At 43.8% G+C, this 17,849-nt stretch overlaps 1 protein-coding gene across 2 annotated transcripts in view; it reads left to right on the top strand.

Moving 5' to 3' along the window:
• Window positions 1-17,849, top strand: part of Sptbn1 (spectrin beta, non-erythrocytic 1) — a 169,563-nt gene that overhangs the window by 49,070 nt on the left and 102,644 nt on the right. Inside the window, exon 1 of one of the 2 annotated variants that reach the window (XM_052199161.1) lies at window positions 10,351-10,874. The exons of the other annotated variant lie outside the window; for it this stretch is intronic. Within the exon in view, the coding sequence (XP_052055121.1) occupies window positions 10,766-10,874 (109 nt within the window). The 5' untranslated portion in view covers window positions 10,351-10,765. Of the gene's footprint in view, window positions 1-10,350; window positions 10,875-17,849 lie in introns of those variants that run through there. 2 annotated transcript variants of the gene reach the window in all.

The following is a 17,849-nucleotide window of genomic DNA, read 5'->3' as shown; positions in this document are numbered from 1 at the left end:
TTAAACATTTTGCTTTCAGGCAGTTCTGGGGATTGAGCCCAGGACTTGTACAGCCTCTTTACCAATGAGTGATTAAGCTGTGTATTTGTACCGTGGCTTTGTTTTTTAATGAAAAAAATCTGTGTTGGACTTATGTTTTAGGTCTACATGGTATATATACTTAGAGTGATACTGCATGCTCCTAAATTTGATGGAAAATGATTTGAGGAAGAAGTACAATAAAAATTCTTTAAATTTTTGGTACATTGATTTTTCTCATCCTAACCCCCAACAAAATAAGTGAGGTTGGAGGGAGAGGGACATATTCCGTGTAGAAAAAAACCTTGTCAATCAGGCTAGTTCTGGTTGGGACGTGCTGGCCTTCGGTGGGTAATTTAGCTCTCCTGTGCATTCTTTCTTATGGTGGCAGCTGTAGCTTGGTATCAGAGGATGATTAAAAAAAAAAGGAATCTGAGTAGGCTTCCAGGAGGATTATTTATCATACTTAAAACTTGTGGGTCCCACTCACCTTGGAGGGTGTTGTGAAATAGTGCAGTAGTGTTGATAGCAGTCATTCATAGGGCCATTGTTCCCTACTTTACATACTCCAGTCAAGATTTTCTGTGGCTGCTGTTGTGCTCCGGCATGTGTTACCAGTTGTAAGACTCAGAGGCAACCAGAGCCCTGAGATGCCCTTTCCAGCCCTCGTGTCAATTGCCTTTCTTGGGACTAATATTCCATACATCTCCAAATAGCCTTAATTCCTGAGGTGGTTAAACATTGTACTTCTCCCCACAATTGCTTAACTTCAGAGAATTCTGAGGAAGGTTCTGAGACAGCTTGTGCAGCTCATTTGGGACATTGTAATGCATGAGCTTATAAAACCTTTCTCAAGAGAGCTAAGCATTGCCTGTGCTTTAGAGAAAGGTTGTGAATTGAAAATTGGTGCTTTATGTTTATTTTCTTTTTGTGTCTGTCAGGTACAGAAGCAAAGCCAGTTATGGGAGCTATAGGTGTTCTGAGTGACCTCTTATTTTTAAAAAAGCCAAACATTTATTATACCATACATTTAAAAGATATGACAGAATGAATTGTAAGCTGTGGAGGGCTGATGTGTTTATCTGGTATGTTCAAGAGCCTGGGGTTTAGAACCCAGTGATGGCTGCCCTGAACTAACCTCAGGAGTCAGCCAGCTAACACTGCTCTATTACCAAGGTGAATGCCAGTGTCTCCGGTGGCTCTGGGAGGAGTGGATTATGAGTACATGTTGGTAGGTGACAGTAGCAACCTTTGTCCTTCCTTCATGAGAGGAATGAAATAAGAAACGATCTATCATGCTTACTCAAGTCTCATGGAAATTTTTCTTGTTAATGTTTTATGTTTGGTGAGTCAGAAATTCAGGCCTTTGTAGAGTGTTATTAACAAGAACAAGTATAAGTGATTATAAGCACTTGAAATTACAGACTTCTTTCCTGTGTAATGATTTTTTTTTGCCATTCACTCTTCCATAATCTTAAATAGACAAACTACAATGATTTTTTTTTTTTTTTTGATCAGGGAGAATGCTGGACCATTGCTTTCTAAGCCTTTAATACCCCAAAATTATCCCTAACAACATCTGGGTGGGCAAGTCTTAGTATTTCAGAGAAGTTGATGATTGTTGTTGTTACAGAACTTTGAGTGGAGAAAACTAGTCTAACACCTGCCAAGGTGTTCCCATATGCATACAAGCATTTCTACACGCACACGCACACATACACGCACACGCACACGCACACGCACACACACACACACACGCACGAGCGTTAAATATGCAGTTGCCTCCATATGACTGGCTACTATGTCTGAGGTCATAGTTGGTCAACTTTGGAATATCCATCTTAAAGATACTGACTGGAAAGTGTAGATCTAGAGAGCTGGATGAAGGCTGGCGGTGTAGAGTTCACCAGGGCCTGCCCTGCAGTAACTGGGACTGCGGAGTGGTAGTCACCCCACAGTGCTGCACACAAGTGTGAGTCAGTAACTCATTTATGAGACCTTTGTTACAAAAATGAAATTTGGCAGGATTCCCAGTCCAGTTCTTATTTCTTAAGGTTGGAAAACAGGACCTGGAGGGACTGGTTGGCAGCTTTGAGAACACGTGAGGGGCATATGATTCTAGGACTACTGTCATTGTGTTTCCTCTGTCTTTATTGAAAGTTTATTTTTAATTATTTTAAAAAACTAATAACCCAAAGTGCACCTTTCATTACTACTAACTGCGTGCACACTGCTGGGTAACAGATGTCTGGAACGTTTCAGTCTTGCAGAACTGAGGGACAACTAAGTAGTGAGTCACTTCATCGCCCCTCCTCCAGCCTCCTGTGTGTTCCTAGGACTCGGAACATATTTTTTTATTGAACATTAAAATCCCAGGATGGTTTATTACAAAGGTGAATCGACCCTGATCCTTGCTATGGGCCTATTGGTAGGATTTCTGGCATCAAGCAGGGGTAGCCACAAGCAGGGTTGGATCATACTGGATGAGGGGATCTTTGATCTCTTTCTTAGAGGCTCATCTACATACTTTTCTCCACTAGTTTAAACAAGTTCCAGGTCCTTGCACATCCTTTACTGGAGTTTTTATAAGATGGCTTAAATAAGGGTATAAAGGGAGGCTAAGGATAGACCAGTGCTTTTCTGGCATGCCCAGAGCCATAAGCTGGACCCTTAGTATCACAAACTGGAAGTGACTGCTCATGCCTGTAATCTTACCACTTAGAGTTGAGAACAGGCTGTGTCTGCCACTCTGCTGTGTTATCCCAGAATCCTGAGGAGGGAGGGCGGCCCTGTCCATGGACTTGTTAGAGGAAGCCACTTTCTTCTACTCATTTACTTGACAACCTATCCTCTTTCAAACTGGAAATTACGTTGCTTAAAATAGGAGAAAATAAAGAAAAGATTGTACTATTTTCTAGAAGTGGTGTCAGAAGTACCTGATAGTATTTAGACCTAGAGCCTGGCTCCCACTGCATAGGCAGCTGGTGGGCCTTGGTGCTCCTGAGTGACAGGGCCACCCATGAATTATTTAGAGTCTAGACTCAGTGTCTGCATATCAAGGTCCTGTGGGAGGAGGCTGTGCTATCTCACTGAAAAAATCATCAGAAGCTCAGGTGCAGGAAGAAATGACTGCATCCTAAAGACATTACACATGCTGGCATGCCAGGGCCATACATGTTTCCTGTCCTTGCAACAACTGAGTCTGTTTTCAAAGAGCAAGAGATAGTACCTCCTACTTCTAGCTATTAATGTGGTTTAATGTGTTAATCAACAGAACCCCACATTCTCATGTTAGTATGGCACATTAACAGAGATTTGGTTAGAAACGACATTAAAATCACATAGGAATGTAAAGTAGTTGTGTAAGGAAAGCACGCACACACACACACACACACACACACACACACACTCCGCTTTAGCTCTTCCCCAGCAGAAAGGACCAGTCTGGGTATAGATCCATAGATCCATTTGAAGTGGAGCTTCTTGTAGCTGTCCCTGTCTCTGCTGCTGACCCATCACTGCTTGCTGGAATTTGCATCTCCCATACTTCTACCCCTGGAAGAGTGTGCCTGCTAGCAGAGGAGAGAATGTTGGTGGAGTAGTGTAGTGGGCAGGGCTGGTGGGCAGGACAGGCTAGTTCTGGCTTTTAGGAGACAAGGCAGTAAGAAGCCTGGCTCAATGATAAGGCCCAGTCTCACTCCTCTCTGTTCCAAGTGCCTGTTTAATGTGGTTTCTTTGTCTCTTCTCTTCACAGTCCCTGGAAAAGATAAAAGTGGGTGTGAATACCTGAGGGCAGGGTCAGAGCACAAACTTTTACAAAAGAACAGATTTATAGCCCGCCCGCCTTTCCCGCTTGCTTTCCTTGAGCTGTGCTACCCAGGAACAGTGTGTTCTGTCCCATGAGTCCCTCCTAAAACTGGAGCCCCTTAGCTCTGCACATCAGTGTGCATCAACCTTTCCCCGTCTGTGTGGGTGGTCAAAAGCAGAACCAAACATCAGGGCAGCAGTGGGCCTGGCCCCTCTTACATTCCTCAGACACTCTCCCTTTACAGAGTACCTAGAGGGGAGGCTCAGGTCCCAAGCAGCCCGGTGAGATGTTCACTAGCTTAGGAACACCTGTTTGCCAAAGGCAGGGCCTCTGGACTGGAGTGTTCTCTTGCCTATATAAGGAAGACTTGCCTGTGCAGATGACAGATGACATGGATAAGTTTGACTAGGGTAGAAGGCTCAAAAACCAGCAGTCCTTACCCAGGACCTTGGCTGTTTCTTACTAGTGTAGCTTAACTGGTTTGCTTGGCGGCATTAATGTCAGATGCTGTGTATTTAGTTCTGAAAGGACCATATTGAAACAGACAGACAGAGAAAATGGGATGAATTAGGTTTGTTCTGCTCTGGTATTTCAGGGTCTGCTGTATGACTAGATGATTGTGCTTCTGTATGTGTATGAAGCAGGTGGGAGGAATCTGAGGAGTTATTCCTCTAAGCAGCAGAGTTAGCAATCACTACCAGTCATGAAGTATAGCTGTAGCATCCTGGCCCCAAGAATCATGGGCCTTGCTTCATAGTCTGAATAATGGTGTTCATGCTTTGTTATTGTTTTGTAACTCAAAGATTTTAATTAGTGTGTGTTTGCGTACACATATTGAAGTCAGATGACAACTTCGAGGACTTGGTTGTCTCTTTCCCAAATGTGGGTCCTGATATTGAATGCAAGTCTTCAGGCTTGGAGACAGGCTCTCACTGTTACCTGCTGAGCCTGCTTGCCAGTCTCTGAAGGAAGATTTTTGAGTGGGAGTTTCCTAATGGGGGAGTTAAGCAGAAGTGGGGGCTGAACTGTGTAACTACTTAATGGAGTAAGTCAGCCAGGAGGGTAAGGCATTAAGGACCTGGACAAGGCAGAAAGGTAATAATGTACAGCAGTCCCAGTGTAGATGCAGTCAGGGGAGTTCAGTAATAATGTTCCTGTTTATAGAAAAGAAATGCTCCAGGGAATTGTCTGTGATTATCTGTCACGGGATTTGACAGTAATGAGGAATGAAAAGCAGCCAGGAATAGTGACTGACACCTGGAATCCTAGCACTCAGGAGGCTGAAGCAGGAGGATCACTAAATTCCAGGTCAGCCTGAGCTGTAGGGTACAGCCCTGCTGAGGGGAGAAGGGAGAAGGAGAGAGAGAGGGAGAGGGAGAGGGAGAGGGAGAGGGAGAGGGAGAGAGATTGAAGAGACCATCCCTTCCCAGCTCCGGGCTTGCTTTTCCAAACCCTGGGCCTGTCCCATCTTAGCATTTTCACCATCCTCTCCCAGACATCTTCAGTCTTGTTAATGTTTGGGTTTTCAGGAAATGAACATCCAAAGCTTACCCTTTTCATGCTTGCTGTAATGCAGGAAAATCATTCATCTCCCCAAGCCAAGGCAGCACAATGGCCCTGAGAACAGAAGCTTAAGCTCACGCCCTTGTGTTCTCATCACAGTCCACACGCTAAATCCTATAGAGTCCTATAGAGTGCAGATCCATCGTGTATGAAGAGGAACAAAGCCAATAAAACTAAACAAACTCATTCACATCAAAGCTCTCAAAGTAGCAAGTTCTGTGTGAACTAGTAAAGTTTGTGTCTAGTTCAGACCTAAAGGATGAAGTGGAGGTTTGTGGAACTGCATGAATTTTAGGCTTACCTTGATAGAGTCTTCTGACTCTTCTAAAAGGCTTTAAAATCATTGCTTAGTAGACTAAATAGACTCTAAAAATACTGGAAAAATGGAGCTCTGGAGAGTGTACTGGACTTGGTCAGTTTGAGGATGAACCAGTTGTTTCTACTATTCCCCAGCCATGGGTAAGGAAAGCACTTGCTTGTATGTAAACTGGAGACAACATCATAGGGGCCCTATGATAGGCCCCTATCATAGGGTTGAGAAAACTTATATGAAACTTTTTTTCAGCTTTTGAGACAGGGTCTCACTATGTCAACCTGGCTGATCTGGAACTCAGTAGACCAAGGTGGCCTCACCCTCTCAGAAATTCACTCCCCTCTGTTTCCTTAGTGCTATATTAAGGACGAGTGTCACACCGAAGCCAGCGAAAACTTACTGTAATCTACATGTATGATGGTGACTCTATGATCATCTTAGCTACTTTTTATTGTTGTGAAGAGACACCATGACCAAGGAAACGTAGAGAAGAAAGAGTGTGTTGGAACTTAGGGTTCTAGAGGGTGAGTCCATGGTTATCATGGTTACCATGGGAGGGAAGGAGCATGGCAGTAGGTAGGCAGGCAGGCAGGGGGCACTGGAGAGTAGCTGGGTGCTCACAGCTGACCCACAAGCACAGGGCACAGGTATAGATGGAGTCACTGGAATGGCTTGGGCTTTTGAAAGCCCACCTCCAGTGTCGCACCTTTTCCAACAAGCCACACCTCATAATCCTTCCCAAACAGGTCTACCAACTGGGAACCAAGCATTCAAATCTATGAGCCTATACAGGCTGTTCTCATTTGAACCACCACAGTGACCATTCACATACAATGGCATGTTAAGACAGGTAATTGAGAGTAAGTTATAACAACTGAAACCCAAGCTTGAGGTACTCATGTCACAGGTGAATACATTTAGGATATATGGAAAATTTTATGACTATAGATTCTAACCGGTTTGGTTTATGGACAGGGATGATGAGGGCCTGAGAAAGTTAGAAGCCAATACACAAAATTATGAAGTTTCTTGTCGTCACTTGGATGTTAGGATGAACTGTGCACCAAATGTTGTCCTTCTACCATGCCCTGTTGCTTCTAATTGCTTCTGTCTACCGATCACTACAGGAACCAGCTTGTATCTTTTATCACAGACACATGCGCTTCAGTTGTTTTGTTCCTGTAGCTTCCTTATCAGCCATGGCTGTATATATTTCACCTTGGAATCTGGCTGCAGTTAGAAGACAGGCACAGCCATTTATCAGAGTTGGCCCCCTATCTGGGTGAACAATGGCAGTTTTTAGATGAGAAAAAAATGGGATAAATAAAATTGCGCAATCTGTTACTACAGAAAGCTGGCTAAGCACGCTGAAACCTCCTTTAGCCTCTTATGGACATGCGCATTTCTCTGCAGTTGGTTAGGGTCTTAGAGACTCATTTTGAGGTCACTGTAAATAAGACTGCGGGTAAGACTCTGGAGCCTGTTGCTTTATTCAGGTATGACAGAAGTTGGTTCTGCTTCAGAACGCTGTCACCCTTCTCCTGACCAAGGGTGCGCCTACTCTTGGCTAAGGCCGATGGCTCAACCTTGAGCCATTCACTCACCTTTCCCTTCCCACCTGTACCAACTCAGGACTAGCGTGAGCAGACATCAGGCTTGACTGGGCCCTACTCAGAATCTCTTCTTCTGGCTCCATTCACATGTCTCCATCACCCCTTCTCTGTTCATTCGGGTAAACAGGCTTTTGCTGGCTTGGACTCGTTGCTCTAATCCACCCCTGGCATACTGTCTCCCATAAATCCCTTTTGCAGCATTTGATGCTGTCTGTCTCCATTCCTTCTTGGGTGTCTCCCTTCTTTATTGTATTTTCATTCCCTGGTGGTTTTTCTCTTCAGTTTTGGCTGCCTTGGGGTAAGTTCTAGTATACCTCAGCCATACCTACAGTCACCCACTGTTGTCTTTCCCACTGTTATCCTCCCCAGATGCCTGCTTAACCTCTTGCCTCATTCCTCCCTTCCTCGATATAACTCCACTAAATCCACTCTTGCTCTTGTGCTCCAGAGTCGGTCTTCAGCTTTGACTTCTCCGCCTCCATTCCTGACCACTATGGATGTGTGTCACCACTATGTGTCACCTGATGCTGCAGATGACGAGAGTTGGCCTGCGAAGAGGATGCTCATCATTCCTTTTTCATACCCCAGCCAGCTCTAATGCCAATCTTTCTTGACTATCCTTTGAATGGCTCACATTTGATTAGTAACCAGAGTTCTGCAGGTGAACTCTTACTGCAGTCCATTCCTTTCTAATCCTATTGCCACACCCTAAGGGGCCCTTTGACCTGGACAGTTGCAACAATCGCTCGGGCATCTGGCTGCCTCCAGTCCCTCCCATCTGTCAGGTTAATCACTGCTAGAGCCTAGAGCAGACCCTGCTCTCTGGCTTCTAGCTTGTTTTCACACTTCTCTCCCAGATGGACAGTTCCTTTGTGGTGCAGCTAGCCAGTCACACTGCCTGTTCTATTCCTTTGGTGGTTACACGAGGAAGCTTCATTTTCTCGCCAACAAACTGGTTGTCTGTGTTCTGGGACCCAATCCAGATGCCAGCGTTTCCTAGGGTTCTTCCCACTGACCCTTCCCAGATAGGTGTGGCCTCTTTGTTCTCTGAAATCTTCATGTTTTCTTAATATTTGACTATTTGCCTGTAATTTGTTCCATGCCCTTTGCCTAGGAATTCTCACGTTTTCTTTGAATCATCTAAAACAGCAGTGTGTGCAGTAAATGCAGTCCAAACTGGTTGTACTCAGGTGGGCCTTCAGAGTTGTCTCCCATTTTTACTTGGCCCCATGCCACCAAATGGATGTTTCTGTGGGTTGCTAAACCCTTCCTCAGCCTTAGTGCATTCACTGGTTTTTAGTCTGTGCTTTTAAGGTTTGAGTATGGCTGCACTAGTTCTCATTTTTCCATTACACTGTATGGAACCTGGCTAACCAGAATGTTGTTTTATATATATCCCCATCCTAACAAGAGCTGAAAAGGATGATAACTGAGTGGCTTAAAAATTAAAAAACAAAACAAAGCAAAAACATTGTTGGGTGGTTGATCACTTTGCGATCTTGTTTTCTGTGCTATAGCTGGATATTCAGAGAGGGACTCACACATCATTGGCTTATTTAACAGTGAAGTAGGGTCTGTTAAAAAGATTCCCCTTGAAATAATTCCCTGTTATACTTTGTAGTTTTGTTGTGATGGGAGACAGAATGTAAGGAGAAGTGAGCTTGGGACAGTATGGGCCCTTTCACATCCAACTTTAGTGGTTTTGGGTAGTATTTCTCAGTATTAACAGCCAAGGTTGAGAATCCAGAGTTTCTTATTAAAACCATGTGATGAGCAGGAAGCTTACTTGGCTGTCTCCAAAATTAGGTTTTGAGAATCCTAGACCAAGTGTGTCTTCGAAGACCTAGCATTTCACAGTCTTGCTAGCTTCAGTTACCACTGGCAAAGACAGGAGGACTTTAGAATACGTTCTACATCTTGGATGTAAAAATGTCTTTTGGTTGGGTCTGACTTGGGAGCCAAAAATTGACAATGTAGACATTAGAAACACAGCTGTGTGGCAAACAGGAGCTGAGATTGTTGAGGGATGAACAGCTAACAGGCTATTATCTCACACTGGAATCCTTTAGGAAGGAGGTTTTGAATTAGAACCTTGCAGTATAGAGCTGGTGATCTGGAACTTGTTATATACAGACAAGGTTAGCCTCACTGATTAGTCTTCCTGTCTCCACAGACCTGAGCATTACCACACTGAAATTACTTTCTGTAGTAATGACTGCAGGGTTCTAAGCTGGAAGTGCCGAGTTTATTACAGATCTGCCAGTTGTAGTAAGGGGGAAAGTGGGCAGAGTCAATTATTTTCCACGGATATATTTTGGTCACGTCATTTTCTACATAGGATTTCTTTTTGGTAGAAGTACGTGAGAGCTGCAACTAGAGAGAACCAAAACTTGAGAGGCATCAGTAAACAAATCAAAGTAAGTTTGAAGGTGATTACTGTTCCCTTCCACAGGAATGTAAAGTTCTCAAGACCAGGGATCCTGGGATAGTGTTTACCTGTGTACCATCCTCCCACAATGCCTTGCACCAGGGTACTCTGATAAATCTTCTTTTCGTGGAGTTACTAATGGGGTGCATCACCTCAGAAATGCAGTAATGGCAGAATGTCTGCTGAGAAAGTTCTCCAGAGGGCCTCATTTCTGTGGATTGTACCCTGCAGGGTGCCTAGACTGACTTTGTTTGACTTATGGTGGCGCCCGGTTGGGCTGCGCTTGCAGTTGGCGCCCGCGCAGTGGCTGCCTGCGCCCAGGTGCAAGGCGGCTTGGTCTGCGGGGCTCTGCCCCGCCTCGGCCCTGCACCCCTTTGCGAGGGACAGTAATCGGAGACTGTTCTGTTAGGCGGGGCCGCTCAACCGAACGGTGTAATCCCAGCAGCTTTGTGGGGCCTGACCGCGCGCGGGTCAGGGTCTGCAAGGTTGGCCTGAGTGCGCCCTTCCGCGTGGTTCGGCCTGCGTTTCCTCCACAGCGCTGTTATGCTAATCAGGTGACATCACTGCGCCGCTCCCCGCAGCTCCCGATTAAATTACAAACCGGCAGCGGGCGGGCGAGCGGGCGGGAGGTGTGCGCTGCGCTGAGCAGGAGCGCTGCGTGCCTAGGGTTGGCCATATTTAAAATATTTTCCAGTAGGATCCTGCCTCCTTCCTGCTTTCCCTCCTCCCTCCTGGGTAATTTATTTCTAGCTTCCAGGCAAGGGCCACACAAGGAAGGAAATCCACAGGGGATTAGATGCCGGGGCGGTAACTCCACCAGGCTAAGGTGGACTCTGCAGCCAACTTCCTCTCAGATCACCCTGCACCTATTTCCGACCGACCGAATGCGGCAGGCTTGAGGTCCAGCCCTTTCGTCTGGGCGGGAGCGGAGCCGCGGAAGCTGCTTGGAGTTGGATGGGGGTAGGAGGGGGCTGGACCGGGATTCACACGGTGCAGCCGGCCTGGGCCTTAGGTCGGGCATAATGGAATTGCAGAGGACATCCAGCATTTCAGGGCCGCTGTCGCCGGCCTACACCGGGCAGGTGCCTTACAACTACAACCAACTGGAAGGGAGATTCAAACAGCTCCAAGGTAAGTCCGAGGCCAAGGGCCCGGCCTGCTTGCGTGTGTTCCGACAAGATCCTGGTGCTTTTTGAAGCTTTATTTTTGCCATCCGGTACACGAACCTAGGGAAGATAGCAGCCACACAGTCCCAGGTTGACTGTGAATACCTAATTAAGGTATTAAAGGAGGCAGTTGCTCACACTGCTCCAGGATCTAGATTAGCCACCATTTGTAGTCTCTCCAGTACCTTTTGGTTCTAGGCTTTAAGTTGTCAGGTATCCTACTTCCTGTTGTGTACACACACACACACACACACACACACCACATTCGGGATGTTAGGAGTTAGGAAATTAATGTTAATAGATCCATTAGTGTGCTTTTAGTTCCAGCCCTCCTCTTTAACTCCCAGCCCCCAGCCTCTTACCTCTGAGAGCATTTAAAGGTGTAAAGTACCCTGCTCCAGACCCAGTCCAATAGAACAATACCAAAGGGGAGGAGGAAGGGGTCTTTTTGTTCCTAAGTCTTTGGTAAATTAGTTTTAGTTCCTAAGCCTAATTTTAACTCTTGATGTGTTGTGTTGGAGGACAGTTTTCCCATTAATTTGGTGGGCTATGTAATTTATAATAAAGCCACTTGTTCCAGGGCTGTGGGTACGGTTGGTTGGATCACTTATAGTCATTCTCTAGAGTCTGTGCCAGACTCAGAGGTTTAAGGCATCCAGTATTTTGCTGCACATGTGTTTCTGGAGCACAGGTTCCTGGAGCAGTAGTGAGCTGTTTCTCCTTGTAGCCCTGGGCTGTCTCTGACCAGTCAACAGGTCTTGGTCAGCAACTCAGCCTATACATGAATGAAAAATAAAGATCTGCAGCTAAAAATAGCACTTGCACTGTGAAGCCTGTAGAATCTGGTATTAGGTAGGAGCAGCTCTAGTAGTGTAAAGAATAGCCAAGACGTGTGTCTCTTATTTTAACTCCGAGCTTGGTCCTCGTATGTCTTCACTGGGAAATGGTACCTTTTCATTCATTGTCTTGTACAGCATTTTGACAACATTGACTTGTTTTGGAAAATGAGGCAGAACAGGATGTAATTTTTAAATACTTGCTAGATATTGCTGCATTCTTTCAGCAGCTGACTAAGAGGTGGGTCGTTAGCGCTAAGAGACCAGCTGAGTCTTTACTTGCATCTGAGTCATTGAAGGTGGAATTTGCTTTCTTGAAAATGTAGGAGAGTGAGCTTGCAAATAGTGAAGTAGAAAAGGCATCATGTCCTCAGGTCTTTGAGGAGCCCAGCACTTGTGGAATCAGAAGAACTCAGAATGCCTCCTTTCCCCTTGTTCTGGGCTCTCTAAGGAGAAGCACCTCGAGGACTCAGTCAGAAAACTCATCGCTTTCTGTTTCTAGCCTGTCCATACTGTGTAGTTTCAGTAAAAACCATCCAGCAGTAGAAATTATAAAAAGGATGTGTGCAGAATGCACTTTCAGCCCCACCCATGACAAAAGGCAGTTGTTCTGGAAAGAGTTAAATGTAGTTGTAAACTGCTCACTGTGTAGGGTGGAGCTTAGACACAGGAAATGTCTTAACTGTCCTCTTTGGACAAGGAAATGATTTTTAAAAAAAAATCACATGAATGCCCTCTATTTTGGTTCATGTACTTTTCCCCCAAGGAAATCTCATTAAAAAATGGTGGGGATTAAGTTGGGTAGTATATAGACCAAATTTTTAGAAGTAAACTTTGTCCCTTGCCTTAGCTTGCTTTGTCTTAATTTTAAATACTGTGGTTTGGGGTTGCATAAGTTTACTGTTGGTATTTCTATAACAGAAAACCACCTGTGTTGAGGAACTGAGAAAGGGTGAATTAACTTTCAAATAAGATGGATTATACTAGAGTCACTATAGTGTCCTAGTAAGAAGGATTGGGGTTTAAACAGTATGAGAGTTTTTATAAAAATGTTTCTCAGCTCCTGACCCCTGGTATGCTGTTATGACACTTGTACTTCTTATAAATGTTATCTTTGATAACATGAATTCTATGTGCCGATATAATTTTATGCATGCTGGGAGTCCTGGACATAATCTTTCTTATTAGTTCTTGTCACCTAGTATATGGGATGTTTTGTTAATTTGTTTTTAGTGCCCCATCTATGAATTTATATACTTGTTATATATGTCTGGGAAGGGCTTTCATTACATGAAAGTATGTTACTATATTTTTTTACTGGATGTAGCTGATTGGGGTTTGCTTTTCTAGCAGCTGAGCGAAGTCTGAGGTTAAGAGGAACCTGGTCTGTTTAGATAACATATTGTGTAGAGATTTATGGGCCAGTGAGTAAGTGGGGAGGGGAAATCTCATTGACTTAAGGAACTGAGAGACACTGGTTTAGGTTTGTTTTAATCACTCTTAGGTTCATGGCATAAGAGAAGTCAGGGTCTTCAGTCTCTGAACTCTGGCCTTAGTCACCGGTACACAGCTTTCTTTCATTTTTACACTTGTAAAATTAAATTATTGCTTTCTTCAGGTCAACCACTGTCTTAGAAAGTTGAATTCATTCTGTTGTTGCTTTTTTTTTTTTTTTCTTTAAGATAAGGGAAGAAAGTTGAAACAACTGGATTCAGCTTCTTGGTTAAAAAACTGTAATTACAGAAGTTCACCATCCCTTCCCTGTAGTTTCACATGGGCCTGCTTAGTCCTTGTGGGAGAATCCTCTGCCTTGTTAGTCTCCCACTGTGTTCTCTTATGCTTATTGTATATGGAAAATTATATGCTCTTGAGCTAGGCATTCAGGACCTGTGCAAATGGCCCTGTACTGTGCGGCCTTCCTCTTCCAACTCCTTCACTGCAGTCAGACCTGTAGACAGGTGGTAGTCCCTCTTCTCTAGCCTGGCAGCTTCTTCCACTTCCCTTCCTTTCAGCAGAATCCAGAAGAAAAGCATCAAGATAGTTTTGTTTTATTTTGTTTTTAAATCTTCTTTGCGCCTTACTCTATCTAAGGTTAGCACCTTTCTGGAGAAGCACTCTGCAACTTCTGGATGGATGAGTTTGCCCTAGAATAGTGAATTTCAGGCCACAGGAGTTCATTTCCCTGCTCATTACATGCTGAGGTAGGTGTGTGTGTATGTGTGTGTGTGTGTGTGTGTGTGTGTGTGTTTCCTTGGAGGTGAAAAAAAAAAGCATCATATCCCCTAGAGGTATTAGGTAGGAGCAGCTCTAGTAGTGTTGTTGTAGTATCAACTGGGTTGTTGTCACCCACCCAGTGTGATAGCTGGGAACTGTACTCCAGTGCTCAGGTACTGTAACCATTATGCTGTCTTTCCAGCCTCTTAACTATAAAAATTAATAATTTATTTACTTATACTGTATGTGTGTGTGACGTGTGTGGAGGTTAGAGGATTGTTCTGTGGAGTTGAATACCTCCTTTAAACTTTCTATGGGTCCTGAGAATTGAACTGAGTTTACCAGCCTTGCTCAGTAAGATCCTTTACCTATTGAGCTATCTTACCGACCCTTAACTCCCCGTCTTCCTTTTCTACTACTGAACCACTTTCCAAGACAAGGACTCATGTAATCCAAGTTCGTCTCAAACTCACTATGTAATTGAGTCTGGCCTTAAATTCCTTGTTCTTTTCAAAATGTTGAGATTATAGGTGCCCACCACAATGCTTGGCTATTTTAATTTCTTAGCTCTTGGAGAAAGAATAGTGCTGATTTTATACCCATGATTCATAAAGAACATTTATATCTTTATCTTTTCAAGACATGGTTTCTCTGCATAGCCCTGGATATTCTGGAACTTTCCCTAGACCAGGCTGGCCTCGAACACACAGAGATCCGCCTGCCTCTACATTCTGAGTGCTGGGATTAAAGGCGAGGGCCACTACCACTCTGGCACAGAAAAACATTTATTCTTAAATTTTTAGTAAACTTGGTTTGTTGTGTTACTTAAACTATTTGCTGTCCCTCATTTCTTTAGCCTTAGAGAAAGAAAATGTCTAAGTCTACATCTTGCTGGGAAGACGGTCTACACTAATGGTCTTAAAGACAAATGTTCAGTATTCCCCATTATAGTGTGATCAGACATGATGACATAATTTTTAAATTTATTTTGTGTATGAATGTTTCACATGCATGTGTGTATGCACAGCATATTGTGCCTTGTGTCCTCAGACTTCAGAAGAGGGTGTCAAATTCCCTGGGACTGTGTACTTGGGGCTGGCTGTGAGCCGTGTGGGCTCAGCTAGGGACCGAACCTGGGTCCTCTACAAGAGCAGCAAGTGCTCTTGACCTCTGACCCAGCTTTCTAGACCAACATATTTATTTTTATCTTTTGTGTATGCGTGTTTTTCCTGCATTTGTGTAAGTGCATGTGACCCATGTATGTGGAATGCCTGTGGAAGCCAGAGAGATGGTGTTAGAGGCCCTGAAACAGTACTTACACTTATGAAGAGCCATGGGGGTGCGGGGACCCAAACCCTTACTAAAGCTGCAAGCTATCTCCAATAGCAAATGGCCTCTTCTTCCTCCTCCTCCTCCTTTTCCTCTTCCTCTTCCTCCTCTTTCTTCCTCCTTTTTTGGTAGGAAGGTTAGGGGTAGGATTACATATGAGAACATTCAAGGGATTTTATGAAATGTGCTATATTGTTTTGTTTTTGTTATTTTCCTCAGACAACTTTGTGGGGCAGATCATCAACCAAATAAAACTTTTCCCCAGTTTCATTTCAGCATTAAATCCTAATAACTTTGTGACTCAACCCTGTTTTTGAATGATGTACTAATTATAATTATTTTCATAGCACTTAACCTTAATGTATATCATCTGGCTTAGTAGATTTTTCTTAAAGTACTCAGCATGAGAGCTAGTATGTAGTAAATTACAAATAAATGTGCATTTCCTTAGAACCAGTATTCCCGTGGGGCAGGTAGTCAATATGACTGATCTAAATTCAGGCTTTTCTAAATCCAAATTTGACAACCCTTCTGCGGTACCTGCTATCAATGGGCAACGTGTAGGCAATTTCTATGTGCAGAGAGCTGCTTAGATTTCAGTTTAGGCAGCCAAAGGAACACCAGACCTCTTCAGTCCTTAAATGCAATGTTTGAGAAGACTCAATGTTTAACAGGACTCCTTTGGGTCAATTATGTAGACAAGCAAGGCAGTAGGTATCTTCAGAGGAAATGTTCAGCAAGGAGAGGAGGCTTCTACTTTATGGAAAGTTGAGGAAGGGCTGTCCTGTTGCCACTGCTACAGCTTATCCCTAGGATGGGCCGGGTGGTGCAGTGGCTTTCTAAAGAGCCCTGCCTCCTCCTGAAAGGCAGACCCTTGGGAGGAAACTGTTCTGCAGAATCTTAGGAATTTTCATCATTCTCAGTCTCTATTTGGTTTCTTCAATTGGGAATTGCTTCACAAGCCAGGAATTACTTAGAAGTTTAGTTCAGATGTGTCTTTCCCAGGGAGATGAAAGTAAAAATCCGCATTTGTTTTCCCTCCCTAAAATGTAAACTGATAGCAAACACTTGACCATTTTGTTATGGTTTTCACACATTGCTCTTTGTTGTAGCTTTAGTATTTACTTGTTTGTTTTTCTTCTGTTTCCTTCATCTAGGAGCCTAAAGATCAGGCTAGGTCTCATCATACCTGCCCACCTCACGCAGAGAAGCCACTGAATATTTGTTAAGAACTATGTTATTTGAAGAGGTTTTCAAATTGAAACTATCAAGATGAGGACTCTAAATCAATAGTTCCAACACATCTTGGGAACGTGCTAGAAACAGAAACTCCTTTATTAAGTGAATCTGGAACTCTGGTGTATCCCAACAATAAGCATTTTAACTAGCTTGCTAGGTAGTCTCTGCATCCGTGTTGCTTCCATGTAGGGACTTACTGAGAAGTGAAAACTTGGAGGAATATGAATTTAGAATAAAGTTGTATAATAAAGAAAAAGGCGTTTAGCCAGCCAGGAGTGGGCTCTGTCCTGCTATACTAGGGAAGCCACAGAACAATTGTGAGCCTGTGCCATCTGGGGTCAGTTACCCCGTTCTTCCATTGAGTTAAGGGTGGAGAATAGGATGGATAAGCCCTGGAAATGGCTCAGCTTGGCACTTTATATGCCTAATAAATAACCTATTAGGTTTAACCTTAAGAACAAAAATTTCTGCCGCTTGGAAATGTGATGGGTGGAGCCTAACCACACCCTGCACTGATCTGTCTGAAAATCTGGCCTTTGCTCCCTCTCAAAGTAACTTCCAGGGTTTACTTTACCAGGGTGGTGTTGGACAGCAAATGCCACACTCTTTCAATTTTCCTTTAATGAAAACTTAAATGTAAGAATCCCATGTTGTTCTGACTTCAGGGGTTGTTTAGATTTTAGCTGCTGTGGTGGAAACTGGTGTGGTTAACAACAGCTCTTACATAGAGTTCAGGGTACCTTCCCAGCCTTAAGTCTGCTATGCTGAAATTCTGCTTGTATAGATTAGCAGCCCAGACAGAGTTAAAAAGCCAGTAGTTTTCAGATTCTGATGAGACTTTTCTCTCACCTCCTTGACAACTTTATAATTAAGGACCAGCTATGAAAAAAATAAAAGTTAAAAAATGGTGAAAGCCACTGATAGGTGCATATTTCTAACACGGCATGATTAGTTTAATTAAAGATTTGGCAGTATTTAGCCATTTAATGAGTACAGAGAACTTGCCACTTGAAAGCTTTGTAGTTTGATCAGTATGGCATACTTTAAATAAAAGCAAGAAGGATCCTAATTTTTTTTTTAAAAAAGTGAAGTAAAACTGACTTTAAAAGGAAAGACTCATTTCTTGTTATTAGCACAAATTCATTACTCTTTTCTCTGAGCTTTGGTCTTCTGGTTGGAAAATGTGTTGGTCAGCATAGCCTCAGCTGAACAACAAATGAAAGTGAGACATAAACTCGCTGCCAGGAGCAGCTTCCTGCACGGCTAAATCCTAGAGTGCAGAGTGAGAACGGGGACAGACAGACAGGTGGGGAGAGGGGTGC

This window comes from Apodemus sylvaticus, chromosome 11 (assembly GCF_947179515.1).
Source record: "Apodemus sylvaticus chromosome 11, mApoSyl1.1, whole genome shotgun sequence".
NCBI classification, from domain to species: Eukaryota; Metazoa; Chordata; class Mammalia; order Rodentia; family Muridae; genus Apodemus; species Apodemus sylvaticus.
This window is presented reverse-complemented; position numbering and strand designations above follow the sequence as displayed.